The sequence below is a fragment of the Macaca nemestrina genome, chromosome 9 (assembly GCF_043159975.1).
Source record: "Macaca nemestrina isolate mMacNem1 chromosome 9, mMacNem.hap1, whole genome shotgun sequence".
Classification (NCBI taxonomy): domain Eukaryota; kingdom Metazoa; phylum Chordata; class Mammalia; order Primates; family Cercopithecidae; genus Macaca; species Macaca nemestrina.
The window spans coordinates 30818339-30833052 of record NC_092133.1 but is presented as its reverse complement, the minus strand read 5'-3'; the positions used below and the strand labels follow the sequence as shown (position 1 = coordinate 30833052).

Sequence of the window (14714 nt, the reverse complement as noted above, 5' to 3'; positions counted from 1 at the left end):
GGCTTGAGCCACCGCGCCCGGCCTTTAGAGAAATATTTTGAATAATTGCTCATGTAACTCCAGAACTTCAAAGTTGATGTAATAGTTACAAAACACATTACGTTAATAAGTAATAAAATCTTTTATCACTATAATATATACCAAAAAGGCATTTAAAATACACTTTCTATTTCAAAAAAAACTAAACAAAAAGAATTTTTTAAAAGGGTATGTTTTAAAACCCAACATAATATTTGATGAAGAAGAGTCATATAACCCCAGAATATTAGAACTGTATGGGGCCTTAAAAGTTCTTAAATTCTGGTCCCATGTTTTACAGATGAAACAAACACAGCCAGAAAGATGAAATGACTTACCCAAGGTCACTGAGCTTGATGGCAGGTCTTTTGACTACTAGTCTAGCTCTCTGTTACCTGCTGGTTTCCTTATGCATAGAAACGGGTGCCCCCTGTCATTACTAGTCTTCAACATAATACTAAAGAGCTCTTAGAAAGGGAAAATATCTATGGCCGGGTGTGGTGGCTCATGCCTGTAATCCCAGCACTTTGGGAGGCTGAGGCGGACAGATCACGAGGTCAGGAGATCGAGACTATCCTGGCTAACACGGTGAAGCCCCATCTCTACTAAAAATACCAAAAAAAAAAAAAAAAAAAAAATTAGCAGGGCATAGTGGCAGGCACCTGTAGGCCTAGCTACTCGGGAGGCTGAGGCAGGAGAATGGCGTGAACCTGGGAGGTGGAGCTTGTAGTAAGCTGAGATCGTGCCACTGCACTTCAGCTTGGGTCACAGTGCGAGACTCCGTCTCAAAAAAATAGTAATAATAAAAAAGGAACGGATCTTGGAAGTAGCTGAATCCAATCCATTTGCCCCTGCTTCTGCATCTCAGGTGAGCCATCATCCAGTCATTCATCTGGCTTCTGCTTACATTATTTGGGGAATCCTTTACTTAGGGGTGCTGATCCTTTTGGAAATCTCCACTTCTTGAAAGATAGTTCTCTGTAATTAACAAAAATCTGCCTTTCTGGATCATCCTGGAATTGTCACGCCAGTAGCTTCCAAAATAGAATGTGTGACGGTGTGCACAGGCCTCCATTGAAGGGTAAGGAAGAAAATTTCTATGTATGTTAATTTTTTATCTTAAAAAAATTAGCTTTTGTGAGGCTGGGTGCAGTGACTCATGCCTGTAATCCTAGCACTTTGGGAGGCCAAGGCGGGCGGATCACGAGGTCTGGAGATCCAGACTGTCCTGGGTAACACGGTGAAACCCCGTCTCTACTAAAAATGCAAAAAATTATGCGGGCGTTGTGGCGGGTGCCTGCAGTCCCAGCTACTCGGGAGGCTGAGGCAGGAGAATGGCGTGAACCCGGGAGGCGGAGCTTGCAGTGAGCCGAGATCACGCCATTGTACTCCAGCCTGGGCGACAGAGCGAGACTCCGTCTCAAAAAAAAAAAGAAAAAAAAAAGCTTTTGCCAATATTTAAAATACGACTTCATGTGAGAGTCCTAATTTGTTCTACCCAGTATACAGTTATATAGCATTCCTGTCATTTAGCAGGGGTGATAGTAAAACCTAACTCACAAAACCTGTGGTGAGGCACTGACCAATCAGAATGATTGATGGTCACAGTCTGATCCAAGATTAGCCCCCACACCAGACACCATGAAGGAAAAGTGAGAATAACTCAATTTAACTTGACAGTGGTTTGTTTCATTGCAGTTTATCTGTGTGTGAGTAGGTAGATATAAGGATTGTTGGCCAGGCGTGGTGGCTCACGCCTGTAATCCCAGCACTTTAGGAGGCAGAAGCAGGCGGATCACCTGAGGTCAGGAGTTCAAGACCAGCCTGACCAACATGGTGAAACCCCGTGTTTACTAAAAATACCAAAACATTAGCCAGGCATGGTGGTGCATGCCTGTAATCCCAGCTACTTGGGAGGCTGAGGCAGGAGAATCGCTTGAACTGGGGAGGCAGAGGTTGCAGTGAGCAGAGATTGCGCCATTGCCCTGCAGCCTGGGCAACAAGAGTGAAACTCCCTCTCAAAAAAAAAAAAAAAAAAAAGGATTGTCAAATGATTCTTGCAAGTAATCCATAAATTAAAGATAACAAAACAAGCACAAGAGAAAAATGATAGAGCCGTTTCCTTGACCTCTCACTAATCTGCCGTTTTAAGATAAAGATATCGTTTTAACTATGAGAAGGTAACTGTTTTTCTAAAGAAACTCATTTTATGAAGAGAATATTTTGCAAACTAATATTTAGGAGCATTTTCACCATTCTATGATTGCCCAAAAACTGATACTTATAAAAACACTAAGTTTTATACACATACTAGTTGGAAATATTCCAACCTGTAGAAATATTCCATCAAGGATTATTTCCGTGGGGTTAATTTGTTAAAAATATAAAAGATACCACCTTTCTATTAATTTGTAACAGCTAATTGACATCAGGGAAGATGAAAATTTACTAGCTGGATATCAACCAGATATTTGTATTATTGGCAGTTGAGACTGAAAAGTGAATAAAGGAGTCCACTTATTCCATTTAAATATCCTTTCACTTGGATCTCCCTGTTTCCTTACTGTCCTAATGAATAGAAATGATCGTTACAAGCTGGGCATGGTGGCTTGCACCTGTAGTCCCAGCTACTGGGGAGGCTGAGGAGAGAGGATGGTTTGAAGCTAGAGTTGAAGGATCCAGAGATAATTGTGCAGTGATGCTAAGCCTGGGCCACAGAGCGAGACCCTGTCTCAAAAAATTTTTTTAATTTATAAAAAGAGAGAGAAATGCTTGTCACAACCACAAAAGGATGTAAGATATACGCGTATAATTGTGGAAGTAAAAATAAATAATTTAAAAATACTTTCGGGTGCTCGCTTTGGCAGCACATATATTACAGTTGGAATGATAGAGAAGATTTGCATGGCCCCTGCGCAAGGATGACATGCAAATTCGTGAAGCAGTCCATATTGGAAAAAACAAAGAATACTTTCGGGCCTGGCACTGTGGCTCATGCCTGTAATTCAGACACTTTGGGAGGCCAAGGCAGGCGGATCGCTTGAACCCAGGAGTTGGAGACCAGCCTGGACAACATGGTGAAATCCCGTCTCTACAAAAAAATACAAAAATTAACCAGGTGTGGTGGTGCACGCCTGTAATCCAAGGTACTTGAGAGGCTGAGGCAGGAGGATCCCTTGAGCTGGGAGGTTGAGCCTGGGTGACAGACCGTCTCAAAAAATTTAAAAATTAAAAAAAAAAAATTCTGCAAGATGAAGTAACAATACCTAGAAAATACATGTGAATTGACCAAAAATTACTGTAGGTAAAAATAAATTTAGCAAAGCTGCTTTCCTAAATACAACCCAAAATAAACTGGGAACAGCTACATACTGTAATGGTTCCATCTATGTGACATTCTAGAAAAGGCAGAACTATAGGGAGGGAAAACATCTGTGGTTGCCCAGGAGCTGGGGGTGGGAAGAGGGAATTTACTTCAAAGAGGCACGAAGAAACTTGCGGGCCAAAGCTGTTTGGGTCTCCGTTACGGTGATGTATATACGTTTGTCAGAGTTCACAGAACTGCACACTGAAGAAAGATGGATTTTACAGAATGTGAATTATATCTCAATAAACCTGACTTTAAAAAACAGATCGAAAAAAGATGATTCCATTCCCAAAAAAGGGGGGAAGATCATTATATAGGTGAGTGTTCATTTAAATCAGAGTAAGAGATTTATCCGTGAAAATTACAGTGGAGCGAACAAGGGGGATGCTGATACCGACCTCCTGGTTGGAAAGCCTGTAGAGCAACGCGGATGACTGTGGGACTGCGGGTCAGGCGGTGGGCGCCGGAGCGAGGGGCTGGAGCTGGGTGCGCGGGCGGAGCAAGCCTGCCAGCCTGGGCGGGGCCTCGGCGCTGGAGCTGGCTGCGGGAGCCCGCTGTATCGAGTCGCAGGCCGAGGAGACAGTGAGTGCGCGCCCTCGGCGCCCCGCCCCAGCCCCAAGGCAGGCCCCCAGCGCCTTCACTGGGCCCCCGCAAGGCGGGAACGCGAGCGCCTTCCCCGAGCTGTGTCTCGAGACCTTGGTCCTCCCCGCACCCCTCGGCCCGCTGCCTGCCCTTTACTGGCTCCCTCCCTCTTGCCCGTCCCTCAGCACCCTCTTCCTTTCAACTAACTTTCTCCCTCCCGACAGTGGCTGCCCCCCACGACGCTGAGATCCGGAAGGACGTGCAGGTGAGAGCTGTAGGGCCTGGAATGGCCCAAGTGGAGCCTAGGCTAATGGAAGTCTGGCCTGGCCCGCGCCCTGTCCTCCCGGACTCCTAGAGTCGGGGTAGGGCAGGGTCTAGGCTTGGACCTTTGCAGGGAACTGAGGTCCGCCAAGTGGAGGTGGAGGTGGTGATGGAGCCCTCGCGCTGCAGTCACAGTTCTTTTTGTTCTTCCCTATTCCTCACTCCACTGTGGGACGCTGGGTCAGACCTACTACGGGCAGGTGCTGAAGAAATCGGCAGACCTCCAGACCAACGCCTGTGTCACCACAGCCAGGCCGGTCCCCAAGCACATCCGGGAAGCCTTGCAAAATGTACATGAAGAAGTAGCCCTAAGGTAGAGTGTCCCGTGCTGTCCCCAGGAAGACCCCAAACTGCAGTTTTCCCAAAAGATAATGATGCAGGTCACTAGGCAGTTAACCCGTAGCCACCAACCCATCAGCTTGCTTTGTCTATTGTAAAAATCCTAAATCTCAGCACCCATCATCTTACTGCTCTAAGAACCTCCGATGAATCTGGGTGCACCGGTGAGCCTGTAGTCCCAAGTGCTTGGGAGGCTGAGGCAGAGGATCGCGTGAGTCCAGAAGTTACAGGCTGCAGTGTGTGATCCGGGATGTGAATAGCCACTGCACTCCAGCCTGGTCAACACAGTCAGATACATCTCTAAAATAAATGCATACTTTTAAAACATTGCCAAAAAAAAATAATAATAATAAAAAGAAAAAAAAGAAGCAGCAGCTCCAATGTGAACACTCCATAGTCCCTACCCAAGCTCAGAGAATAGTCACACTCACTGGATCTGCCATTCAAGATATGCGCAGTTCGGCCCTCCCTAATCAACCTTGGCCCTTCTGAACCTTCCCTTCCTCACTCCATCAGCACTCCTGTCCAGCGGGCAGTCACCAATTTGGAAAGCCTTCTCTCTTCTTTCTCCTTCCAAACCCTGCCCATCCAGCACCACCCTGCTGTCCCACCTACTGCATGGAGCCTTCTCTAATCTTTGAGCGGCCTCTTCCCCAAACTGCCACAGCACTGTCACTCGGTCTGTCCGTAAATCATGGGAAGTGTTTTCTGTGTACAATGTTTTACCTCGCCTCTTAAATACACCTACGGGGCGGGAGGCTGTGGCTCACGTCTGTCATCCCAGCACTTTGGGAGGCCAAGGCAGGTAGATCACTTGAGGTCAGAAGTTCAAGACCGTTCTGGCCAACATAGTGAAACCCCGTCTCTACTAAAAATACAAAAATTAGCTGGGTGTGGTGGCGCACGCTTGTAGTCCCAGCTACTTGGGAGGCTGAGGGAGGAGAATCACTTGAACGCAGAAGGCGGAGGTCTCAGTGAGTGGAGGTTGTGCCACTGCACTCCAGCCTGGGCAGCAGAGCAAAACTCAGTCTCCAAAAAAAAAAAAAAAAAAAAGATCGAGGGCGGAGGCGGTGTCTTACGTCTGTAATCCCAGCACTTTGGGAGTCCAAGGCGGGCAGATCACGGGGTCAGGAGATCGAGACCATCCTGGCTAAAATGGCGAAACTCCGTCTCTACTAAAAATACAAAAAATTGGCTTGGCGCGGTGGCAACCGCCTGTAATCCCAGCACTTTGGGAGGCCGAGACGGGCAGATCACGAGGTCAGGAGATTGAGACCATCCTGGCTAACACAGTGAAACCCCGTCTCTACTAAAAATACAAAAAAATTATCCGGGCGTGGCAGCGTGCTCCTGTAGTCCCAGCTGCTGGGGAGGCTGAGGCAGGAGAATGGCGGAGCTTGCAGTGAGCTGAGATCGCACCACTGCACTCCAGCCTGGGCGACAGAGCAAGACTCCGTCTCAAAAAAAAAAAAAAAAAAATTAGCCGGGCATGGCGGCAGGCGCGCCAGTAGTCCCAGCTACTCGGGAGGCGGAGCTTGCAGTGAGCTGAGATGGCGCCACTGCACTCCAGCCTGGCCGGCAGGGCGAGACTCCATCTCAAAAAAAAGAAAAGAAAAAGTAAAAAGTAGGCCGGGCGCGGTGGCTCAAGCCTGTAATCCCAGAACTTTGGGAAGCCGAGACGGGCGGATCACGAGGTCAGGAGTTCGAGACCATCCTGGCTAACACGGTGAAACCCCGTCTCTACTTAAAAAAATACAAAAAAAAAACTAGCCGGGCGAGGTGGCGGGCGCCTGTAGTCCCGGCTACTCGGGAGGCTGAGGCAGGAGAATGGCGTAAAAACCCGGGAGGCAGAGCTTGCAGTGAGCTGAGATCCGGCCACTGCACTCCAGCCTGGGCGACACAGCGAGACTCCGTCTCAAAAAAAAAAAAAGAAAAAAAAGAAAAAGTAAAAAGTAAACAAAAAACAAAAAACAAACCTATGGGACAGAAACCTTACATTTTTTTCCTCAATAACTAGCAGTCCTGGGCCTGAATTAGAAGCTCAGCTAATGACTAAATGTATTTATTCAACACATTATTTTATTTTACTTATTTATTTTTTGAGACGGAGTCTCACTCTGTCTCTTAGGCTGGAGTGCGGTGGCACAATCTCGGCTCACTGCAACCTCCACCTCCTGGATTCAAGCCATTCTCCTGCCTCAGCCTCCCGAGGAGCTGGGATTACGGGTACCTGCTATCATGCCCAGCTGATGTTTTTGTATTTTTAGTAGAGACAGGGAGGGCTTCACTACGTTGGCCAGGCTGGTCTCCAACTCCTTGCGTCAAGCGATCCGCCCACCTCGACCTCCCAAAGTGCTGGGCTTACAGGCGTGAGCCACTGCACCCCGCCTGAACACATTATTTTAGATGGCTTGGTAAAGCAGATACAGTCCCAGCCTTCATGGGTGTCCAGTTCAGTGGAGACTAAACATCAGAAGTATGAGTGAATGATGCAAGAAAGGAGGGAGGGAGGGAGGGAAGTGTGTATACGATTTAGTGGTTTCAATGTCTTCCAGTCTCCAGGGAAAAAATATGTGTTTTCCATTTCCCAGGTATTATGGCTGTGGTCTGGTGATCCCCGAGCATCTAGAAAACTGCTGGATTTTGGATCTGGGTAGTGGAGGTGGCAGAGATTGCTACGTACTTAGCCAGCTGGTTGGTGAAAAGGGACATGTGACTGGAATAGACATGACCAAAGGCCAGGTGAGGCAATGATTTGGAAGACAAAGAGGAAAAGATTCTCAAAAGCGTTCTTTGAGAAATAAAGTTTTTTTCTTCGTGGCTCTTCAAGGATAATTTAAGAAAGCCTTTAGTTAGCAATGCTCATTTGTGCCACTAGTGCTTCCTGTCTTGGAAACTGATAACTTAAAGAATTAGGGGCTCTTCTGGGCAAACACAAAAGTCGGTGGTTTGTTCTGATATGAATATTGTGATGACAGAGCGGACTTTGATCTTTCCCTTCTTGCTGCCATCTATCCTGAAAGATTTTGTTATTGAATGAGGTGTTTATTCAAGCCAAACTGCACAGGCAGCAGGGAGTTTATGTCCCAGGTTGTAGTACATCCTACGTGTCCACAGGAATCTTGTATATTTATCCAAAATAATCTAGGGGAAGTGCATTGTGTTAGTGACAGGAAATTTTTAGGAAAAAGTTGTGTATTTTTTTCAAAATGTTATCAAAACTATATTTTTCTTACTTTAGGTGGAAGTGGCTGAAAAGTATCTTGACTATCACATGGAAAAATATGGCTTCCAGGCATCTAATGTGACTTTTATTCATGGCTACATTGAGAAATTGGGAGAGGCTGGAATCAAGAATGAGAGCTATGATATTATTGTGTAGGTCTATATTCTTACTATTATGACTATAGCCCATTTTCTTTATTATTATTATTAATTATTTTTTGAGATGGACTCTCGCTCTGTCACCCAGGCTGGAGTGCAGTGGCCCAATCTCAGCTCACTGTAACCTCTGCCTCCCGGGTTCAACTGATTCTCGTGTCTCAGCCTCCCAAGTAGCTGGGATTACAGGCACACGCTACCACACCCAGCTAATTTTTTAAATCTTCTTTTAGTATAGACAGGGTTTCACCATGTTGGCCAGGCTGGTCTCAAACTCCTGACCTCAGGTGATCCACCTGCTTCAGCCTCCCAAAGTGCTGGGATTACAGGTGTTAGCCACTGCGCCCAGCACTCATTTCCTTTTGAACACACAGATGTCACTATTACTGTTTGCTGAATTGACTCTCATTTAGGGTGTTAGACTAAACTTAGCATGGCTTACTAATGGGAGAGAGCTGGTTTGAGCTGCTGGAACTCACCAGCAGCAGAACACACTAGACCAAGAGAGAACTTACTTGAAACTTAACCAAAAACCAATGAACCCAAAAGACCAGCAGGACCACTAAGTTGGCTCCTACAATACATGCTGACCTGCATCTTTCATTATATTTCCATGGTAAATTATAGGATTCTATTTCCTTTTTTCCCTCAAGTTGTTATTGCCAAATCATGCCCAAGTGACAGCTGCCTTTGAGGAACGTAGCCTGTTTACATGGGGCATAAGAAATGCCTCGTGCCGGCTGGGCGTGGTGGCTCATGCCTGTAATCCCAGCACTTTGGGAGGCTAAGGCAGGTGGATCACGATGTCAGGAATTCGAGACCAGCTTGGCCAACATGGCGAAACCCCGTCTCTACTAAAAATACAAAAATTAGCTGGGTGTGGTGGCATATGCCTGTAATCCCAGCTATTTGGGAGGTTGAGGCAGGAGAATCACTTGAACCCAGGAGGCAGAGGTTGCAATGAGCCAAGATTGCGTCATTGCACTCCAGCCTGGGCAACAGGAATGAAACGTCATCTCAGGAAAAAAAAAAAAAAAAAAAGAAAGAAAGAAATGCCTTGTGTGGTAGGCATCTGGTCCGAGGGTTCATCTTGTTGCCTGATGAACATCAGGACAGAAACAAGTAAGAATCATGCCTGATATTTTTTTTCTGCACATTCAAACTTGCTAACAATTTATTGAGATTTTAAACACTCTGTCTCTGATCTTGGGGAAAAGCTTAGTTGAAGGCATTAGAAAGAGAAGAGGGAGGCAGTAAGAATGGGGTAGCTTTGACAGAAAGGTGGGAGCCACCTTTAGAGTCTGAAAGGATTTGCAGATCTCTGAGTATTGTGAAGATTTTCTCGACACTTCATCTGTTCTCTTTTAGATCAAACTGTGTTATTAACCTTGTGCCTGATAAACAACAAGTGCTTCAGGAGGCATATCGGGTGCTGAAGGTGAGGAGGAGAGTGAGAAAATTATCTTTGAACATCAGTGAGAGCTGATGGGTTCAGTCTTGTTTGTTCCCCCTTGAACTAAGAGCTCCAACTCTCTTAATTTATCCATTAAATGAAAAAGGGGTGGCAAAAGGGGGAAGGGGCAGGAATACCCCGGATGTGGATTACTTTCCCTCTCAGGTTGCAAAACGTAGTAAATCCGAGGTGACAGTTGTCACTGAATGTGTTAAGGTATTTGCTTTCTTGACTGTCTCTCCTATTTGCTGCTGTACATGATCGTAGAAGAGCATCTGTGGAGCTATAGGAACCTTTGCACTGACTGCTAATGATTGCTTTGAATACACTCTCTTCTAGCACGTACAGTGTTTCTCAGGGTTTCTGATTTCTTATCTGTCATGATTTCAGATCTTTGGGAAGTTACAGAAGATGAATTTTACATTAACTACTTTCTAAAACGAAAGCTTGCAGGAGCTCCACAGCCTTCATTGTATCATGAGATGTGTATCTTCATGATAGAAGATGAAAGATTCAGCCAGGCGTGGTAGCTCACACTTATAATCCCAGCTCTGTGGGAGGCTGAGGCGGGCAGATCACCTGAGGTCAGGAGTTCAAGACCAGCCTGGCCAACATGGAGAAACCCTGTCTCTACTAAAAATGCAAAAATTAGCTGGGTGTGGTGGTGCGTGCCTGTAATCCCAGCTCCTTGAGAGGCTGAGGTAGGAGAATCACTTGAACCCATGAGGCAGAGGTTGCAATGAGCCGGGATCTCACCACTGCACTCCAGCCTGGGAGACAGAGCGAGACTCCATCTCAAAAAAAAAAAAGATTTTAGCTGGGTGGGTGGTACATGCCTGTACTCCCAGCTACTTGGATGCTGAGGCAAGAGGATTGCTTGAGCTCTGGAGTTTGTGTCCAGCTTGGGCAATATAGCGAGACCCCTGCCTCTAAAAACAAATTTTTTTTTTTTTGAGATGGAGTCTCACTCTGTTGCCCAGGCTGGAGTGCAGTGGCAGGATTTCAGCTCTCTGCAACCTCCGCCTCCTGGGTTCAAACAATTCTTCTGCCTCAGCCTCCCTAGTAGCTCGGACTACAGGCATGTGCCACCATGCCCAGCTAATTTTTGTACTTTTAGTAGAGACAAGGTTTCACCATATTGGCCAGGCTGGTCTCGAACTCCTGACCTCATGATCCACCTTGGTCATGAGTGCTGGGATTATAGGCATGAGCTGCTGCACCCAGCCAAAGAATTTTTTTAAATTAACAACATGGTTTTGAGATTTTTGGTTTACAAAGCTGTCATAGAACTTAAATACAAGTATCTGTATAGAAATGATTTAATGATTTAGTGATGTCTTTGTTAGTATGTCATTTTACATGCCAGTTCACTTATCTCCACCAAAAATGTACTTATAAAAGGTAGAAACACTATTGTAGAATATAGATCTCCAGGCCGGGCGTGGTGGCTCACGCCTGTAATCCCAGCACTTTGGGAGGCCGAGACGGGCGGATCACGAGGTCAGGAGATCGAGACCATCCTGGCTAACACGGTGAAACCCCGTCTCTACTAAAAATGCAAAAAATTAGCCAGGCGAGGCAGCGGGCGCCTGTAGTCCCAGCTACTCGGGAGGCTGAGGCAGGAGAATGGCGTGAACCCGGGAGGCGGAGCTTGCAGTGAGCCGAGATTGCGCCATTGCACTCCAGCCTGGGCGACTAAGCGAGACTCTGTCTCAAAAAAAAAAAAAAAAAAAAAAAGAATATAGATCTCCAGGTTTCCAGGTTTTTGAAATTAGCTAAATAAAATGTTAAGTTCCTGATCACTCATTTGCCTTACATTTTAAGGATAATATTTTAAAGATATAATGTGTTGTTATAAAAGTAAATAACAACATTACAAAAAGTTATATTTTTTAATAGAAATGGGGTCTTGCTGTCACCCAGGCTGGAGTGCAGTATCACTATCATAGCTCACTGTACCCTCTTACTCCTGGGCTCAAACAATCCTCTTGAGTAGCTGGGACTCCAGGCACATGCCCCCATGCCCAGCTAATTTTTAAATTTCTATATTGGAGAGATGGTCTTGCTGTGTTGCCAGTGTTGCCAAGGCTAGTCTCAAACTGCTGTCCTCCAGCAATCCTCCCACTTCAGCCTCCTGAGTCACTGGGATTAGAGGCCTGAGCCATCATACCTGGCAAAGTTATACTATTCTTAAGAGATAAAAGATTATGAATACTGATTATACCCTCTGTTAGTTCTACAATGACCTGGGGCTGCTTTTGGTTCAGATTGGCTAAAAATTTAAATTTAAGTAATCTGAAAATCTTTTTTTAGGAGACAGTCTTAGAATGTGATTTTATTACCTGTTGGATAAGCCACTGGGAGGAAAAAACCTTGGCACTTGACTATTGATTATAACTAAAGAGGCAGCTGTTATTTGTTCACAAAGCATCAGCTTAAACATTGCTATTGGTTTTTAAATTTGATTTTGTTCCCCTATTCCTTCCTTTGTTATCTAGGATCAATGTAATCATTAATCTTGTTTGGACTAATATGGCTCTGTTTCAGCATGGTGGGGAGTTATATTTCAGTGACGTCTATACGAGCCTTGAACTGCCAGAAGAAATCAGGACACACAAAGTTTTATGGGGTAGGTGATTTTGTTTAGTTTGGTATTAAGGCAGATGGTTGTTCATGTGCAGAACTCCTTTCTGCTAATAGCCAGGATGAGGCTTTATGACATGAGATCAGGCTTTATGACATGGGGTTAGGCTATGAGGTCAAGGTTCCATTCTTCCTCTGCCATTCAAAAATGATAGGGCTTTGGATAGTTTAATTCATCTCTTTGAGTTATCATTTTCCAAATTGTAAAATGTAAATAATAATACAATCTGCCTTATAGGGCTGTTATGAAGATTAAATGGGATAAAGAATGGGAAAAAGACTTTGAAAACTCTAGTTTGGAAATGAAGACAATTGTTCCCGAGCTACTGCCCTCTTAGTCCCCTTATGTTCTCATCATTATTGTATTCTTTATTCCTTTATTATCATTTTAATAGTCTCTGGAAGTTGAGATAAATGCATGCTTTTCATCAGTCTGACTATGAAATTAAAAGTTCTTATTCTTAAAATAATATTAACTTTATTCTTACTATGTAATAATAAATAGGTACTGTTAATAAGTTGGAAAATGCAAAAAAAAGAAAAAAAGAAAAAATTACTAAGCTGGACACAGTGACACACACCTGTAACCCCAGATATTTGGGAGACTGAGTCAGGAGGACTGCTTGAGCCTAGGAGTTCAGGTACAGCCTGGGTGTCATAGTAATACCCTATCTCTTTAAAAAAATTACTTATAATCATATAACCCAGTGATAACCTCTTTTTTTTTTTTTTTTTTTGAGATGGAGTCTCGCTCTGTCACCCAGGTTGGAGTGCAGGGGGCAATCTTGGCTCTCTGCAACCTCCACTTCCCGGGTTCAAGTGATTCTCCTGCCTCAGCCTCGCGAGTAGCTGGGATTACAGGTGCCTGCCACCATGCCCAGTTAATTTTTGTATTTTTAGTAGAGATGGGGTTTCACAGTGTTGGCCAGGCTGGTCTCCAACACCTGACCTTGTGATCTGCCCACCTCTGCCTCCCAAAGTGCTGGAATTACAGGTGTGAGCCACCATGCTTGACCTACAAATTATTTTTTATACTACTTTATTCACATAACATAGTGCTTTTCAGAATGTGGCCTACTGCATACATGAATATTATGCTTGCAGCTGGGTAGAACCAATCCACCAGTGAGTCTCCTGAAGAATGGTTCCCAGAGACTGTCAGGAGCACACCCAATTTTAACCATGGCTTTCTAGACCTTGGGGGGGATGCTCAAGTTAGCTTCTACTGCTAGGATCTATGTTTTCACTGATACCATGTCATAATTAATTATATAGAATAATAATTCCCTTAATACTGTATTAAGTGTTGGTTGGCCTGTGGGTTTTTGTTGTTGTTGTTGTTTTGCTTTTTGTTTTTTAGGTGAGTGTCTGGGTGGTGCTTTGTACTGGAAGGAACTTGCCATCCTTGCTCAAAAAATTGGGTTCTGCCCTCCACGTTTGGTCACTGCCAATCTCATTACAATTCAAAACAAGGAACTGGAAAGAGTTATCGGTAAGATATGACAGACAGCAGGGACTATTATAACTACAGCTTGAATGATTGAAATGTGGTAATTAGTAAGTGACTTCTGAGGAGTCTCATTGAGGGATACTTTGTGTTATCTGGAAATAGCTATATTGTCTCCTGTATAATGGTAACCAACTCCCCCCCCAATTTTGATATTTAATAAAGCACTTTGAAGTCATTCAGTAAATAGAGTGAAGTGCCCAGAAAGATAATTGATGGCATGCAAAGAAGAAAGTCATCTTTATAATGTGTTTGCTCCTTGTCTGCTGAGCAAGGCAACAACTGAGGGAGTGCTGGAGATGAACCATGAATAAATTCTGTTTTTAGGTGACTGTCGTTTTGTTTCTGCAACATTTCGCCTCTTCAAATGCTCTAAGACAGGACCAACCAAGAGATGCCAAGTTATTTACAATGGAGGAATTACAGGACATGAAAAAGAACTAATGTTTGATGCCAATTTTACATTTAAGGTAAATAAAACAACTTCCATGACTGCTGGATTATTTCTGCTCTTGCCCTTGCTCCAGCTATCTTTTCTTGACTTTGCATTGCTTCCCACTTTTCTGGTGTTGGTTTGTTTGTGTGTGTGTTTAAATGTATGTGTGTGTTTCAAGTGGAGTAAAAAAGCATGTTTTTCCCGATATTTATTTATTGACAGGGTCTCACTCTGTCACCCAGGCTATTCACTGCAGCCTTAACCTCCTGGGCTCAAGCGATCCTCCCACCTCGGGCTCTTGAGTAGCTGGGACTACAGGCGCACCAACACACCCGGCTAATTTTTGTATTTTTTGTAGAGACAGGGTTTTGCCATGTTGCCCAGACAGGTCTTGAACTCCTGGGCTCAAGTGAACTGCCCACCTCGGCGTCTCAAAGTGCTGGGATTACAGGCGTGAACTACCGTGCCCAGCCCTCAATATTTATTATAGAAATGTTTTTGGCCGGGTGCGGTGGCTTACACCTATAATCCCAGCACTTTGGGAGGCTGAGGCGGGCCTATTACCTGAGGTCAGGAGTTTGAGACCAGCCTCACAAACATGGCAAAACCCCGTCTTTACTAAAAATACAAAAATTAGCCGGGCATGGTGGTGGGTGCCTGGAATCCC

General features: G+C 44.8%; 1 protein-coding gene and 1 non-coding gene across 2 annotated transcripts in view; both read left to right on the top strand.

Moving 5' to 3' along the window:
- LOC105478339 (arsenite methyltransferase) overlaps positions 1-14714 on the top strand; it is a 34021-nt gene continuing 19307 nt past the window's right edge. The window contains exons 1-9 of the mRNA XM_071069202.1: positions 1-3967; positions 4192-4232; positions 4474-4601; positions 7219-7369; positions 7869-8005; positions 9377-9446; positions 12009-12090; positions 13465-13596; positions 13939-14081. Coding sequence (XP_070925303.1) covers position 3967; positions 4192-4232; positions 4474-4601; positions 7219-7369; positions 7869-8005; positions 9377-9446; positions 12009-12090; positions 13465-13596; positions 13939-14081 — 885 coding nt within the window. The 5' untranslated portion in view covers positions 1-3966. The remainder of the gene's footprint in view (positions 3968-4191; positions 4233-4473; positions 4602-7218; positions 7370-7868; positions 8006-9376; positions 9447-12008; positions 12091-13464; positions 13597-13938; positions 14082-14714) is intronic.
- LOC112426064 (U6 spliceosomal RNA) lies at positions 2870-2974 on the top strand. The gene has a single exon (XR_003017329.1). It is a non-coding gene; the product is annotated as a U6 spliceosomal RNA (small nuclear RNA).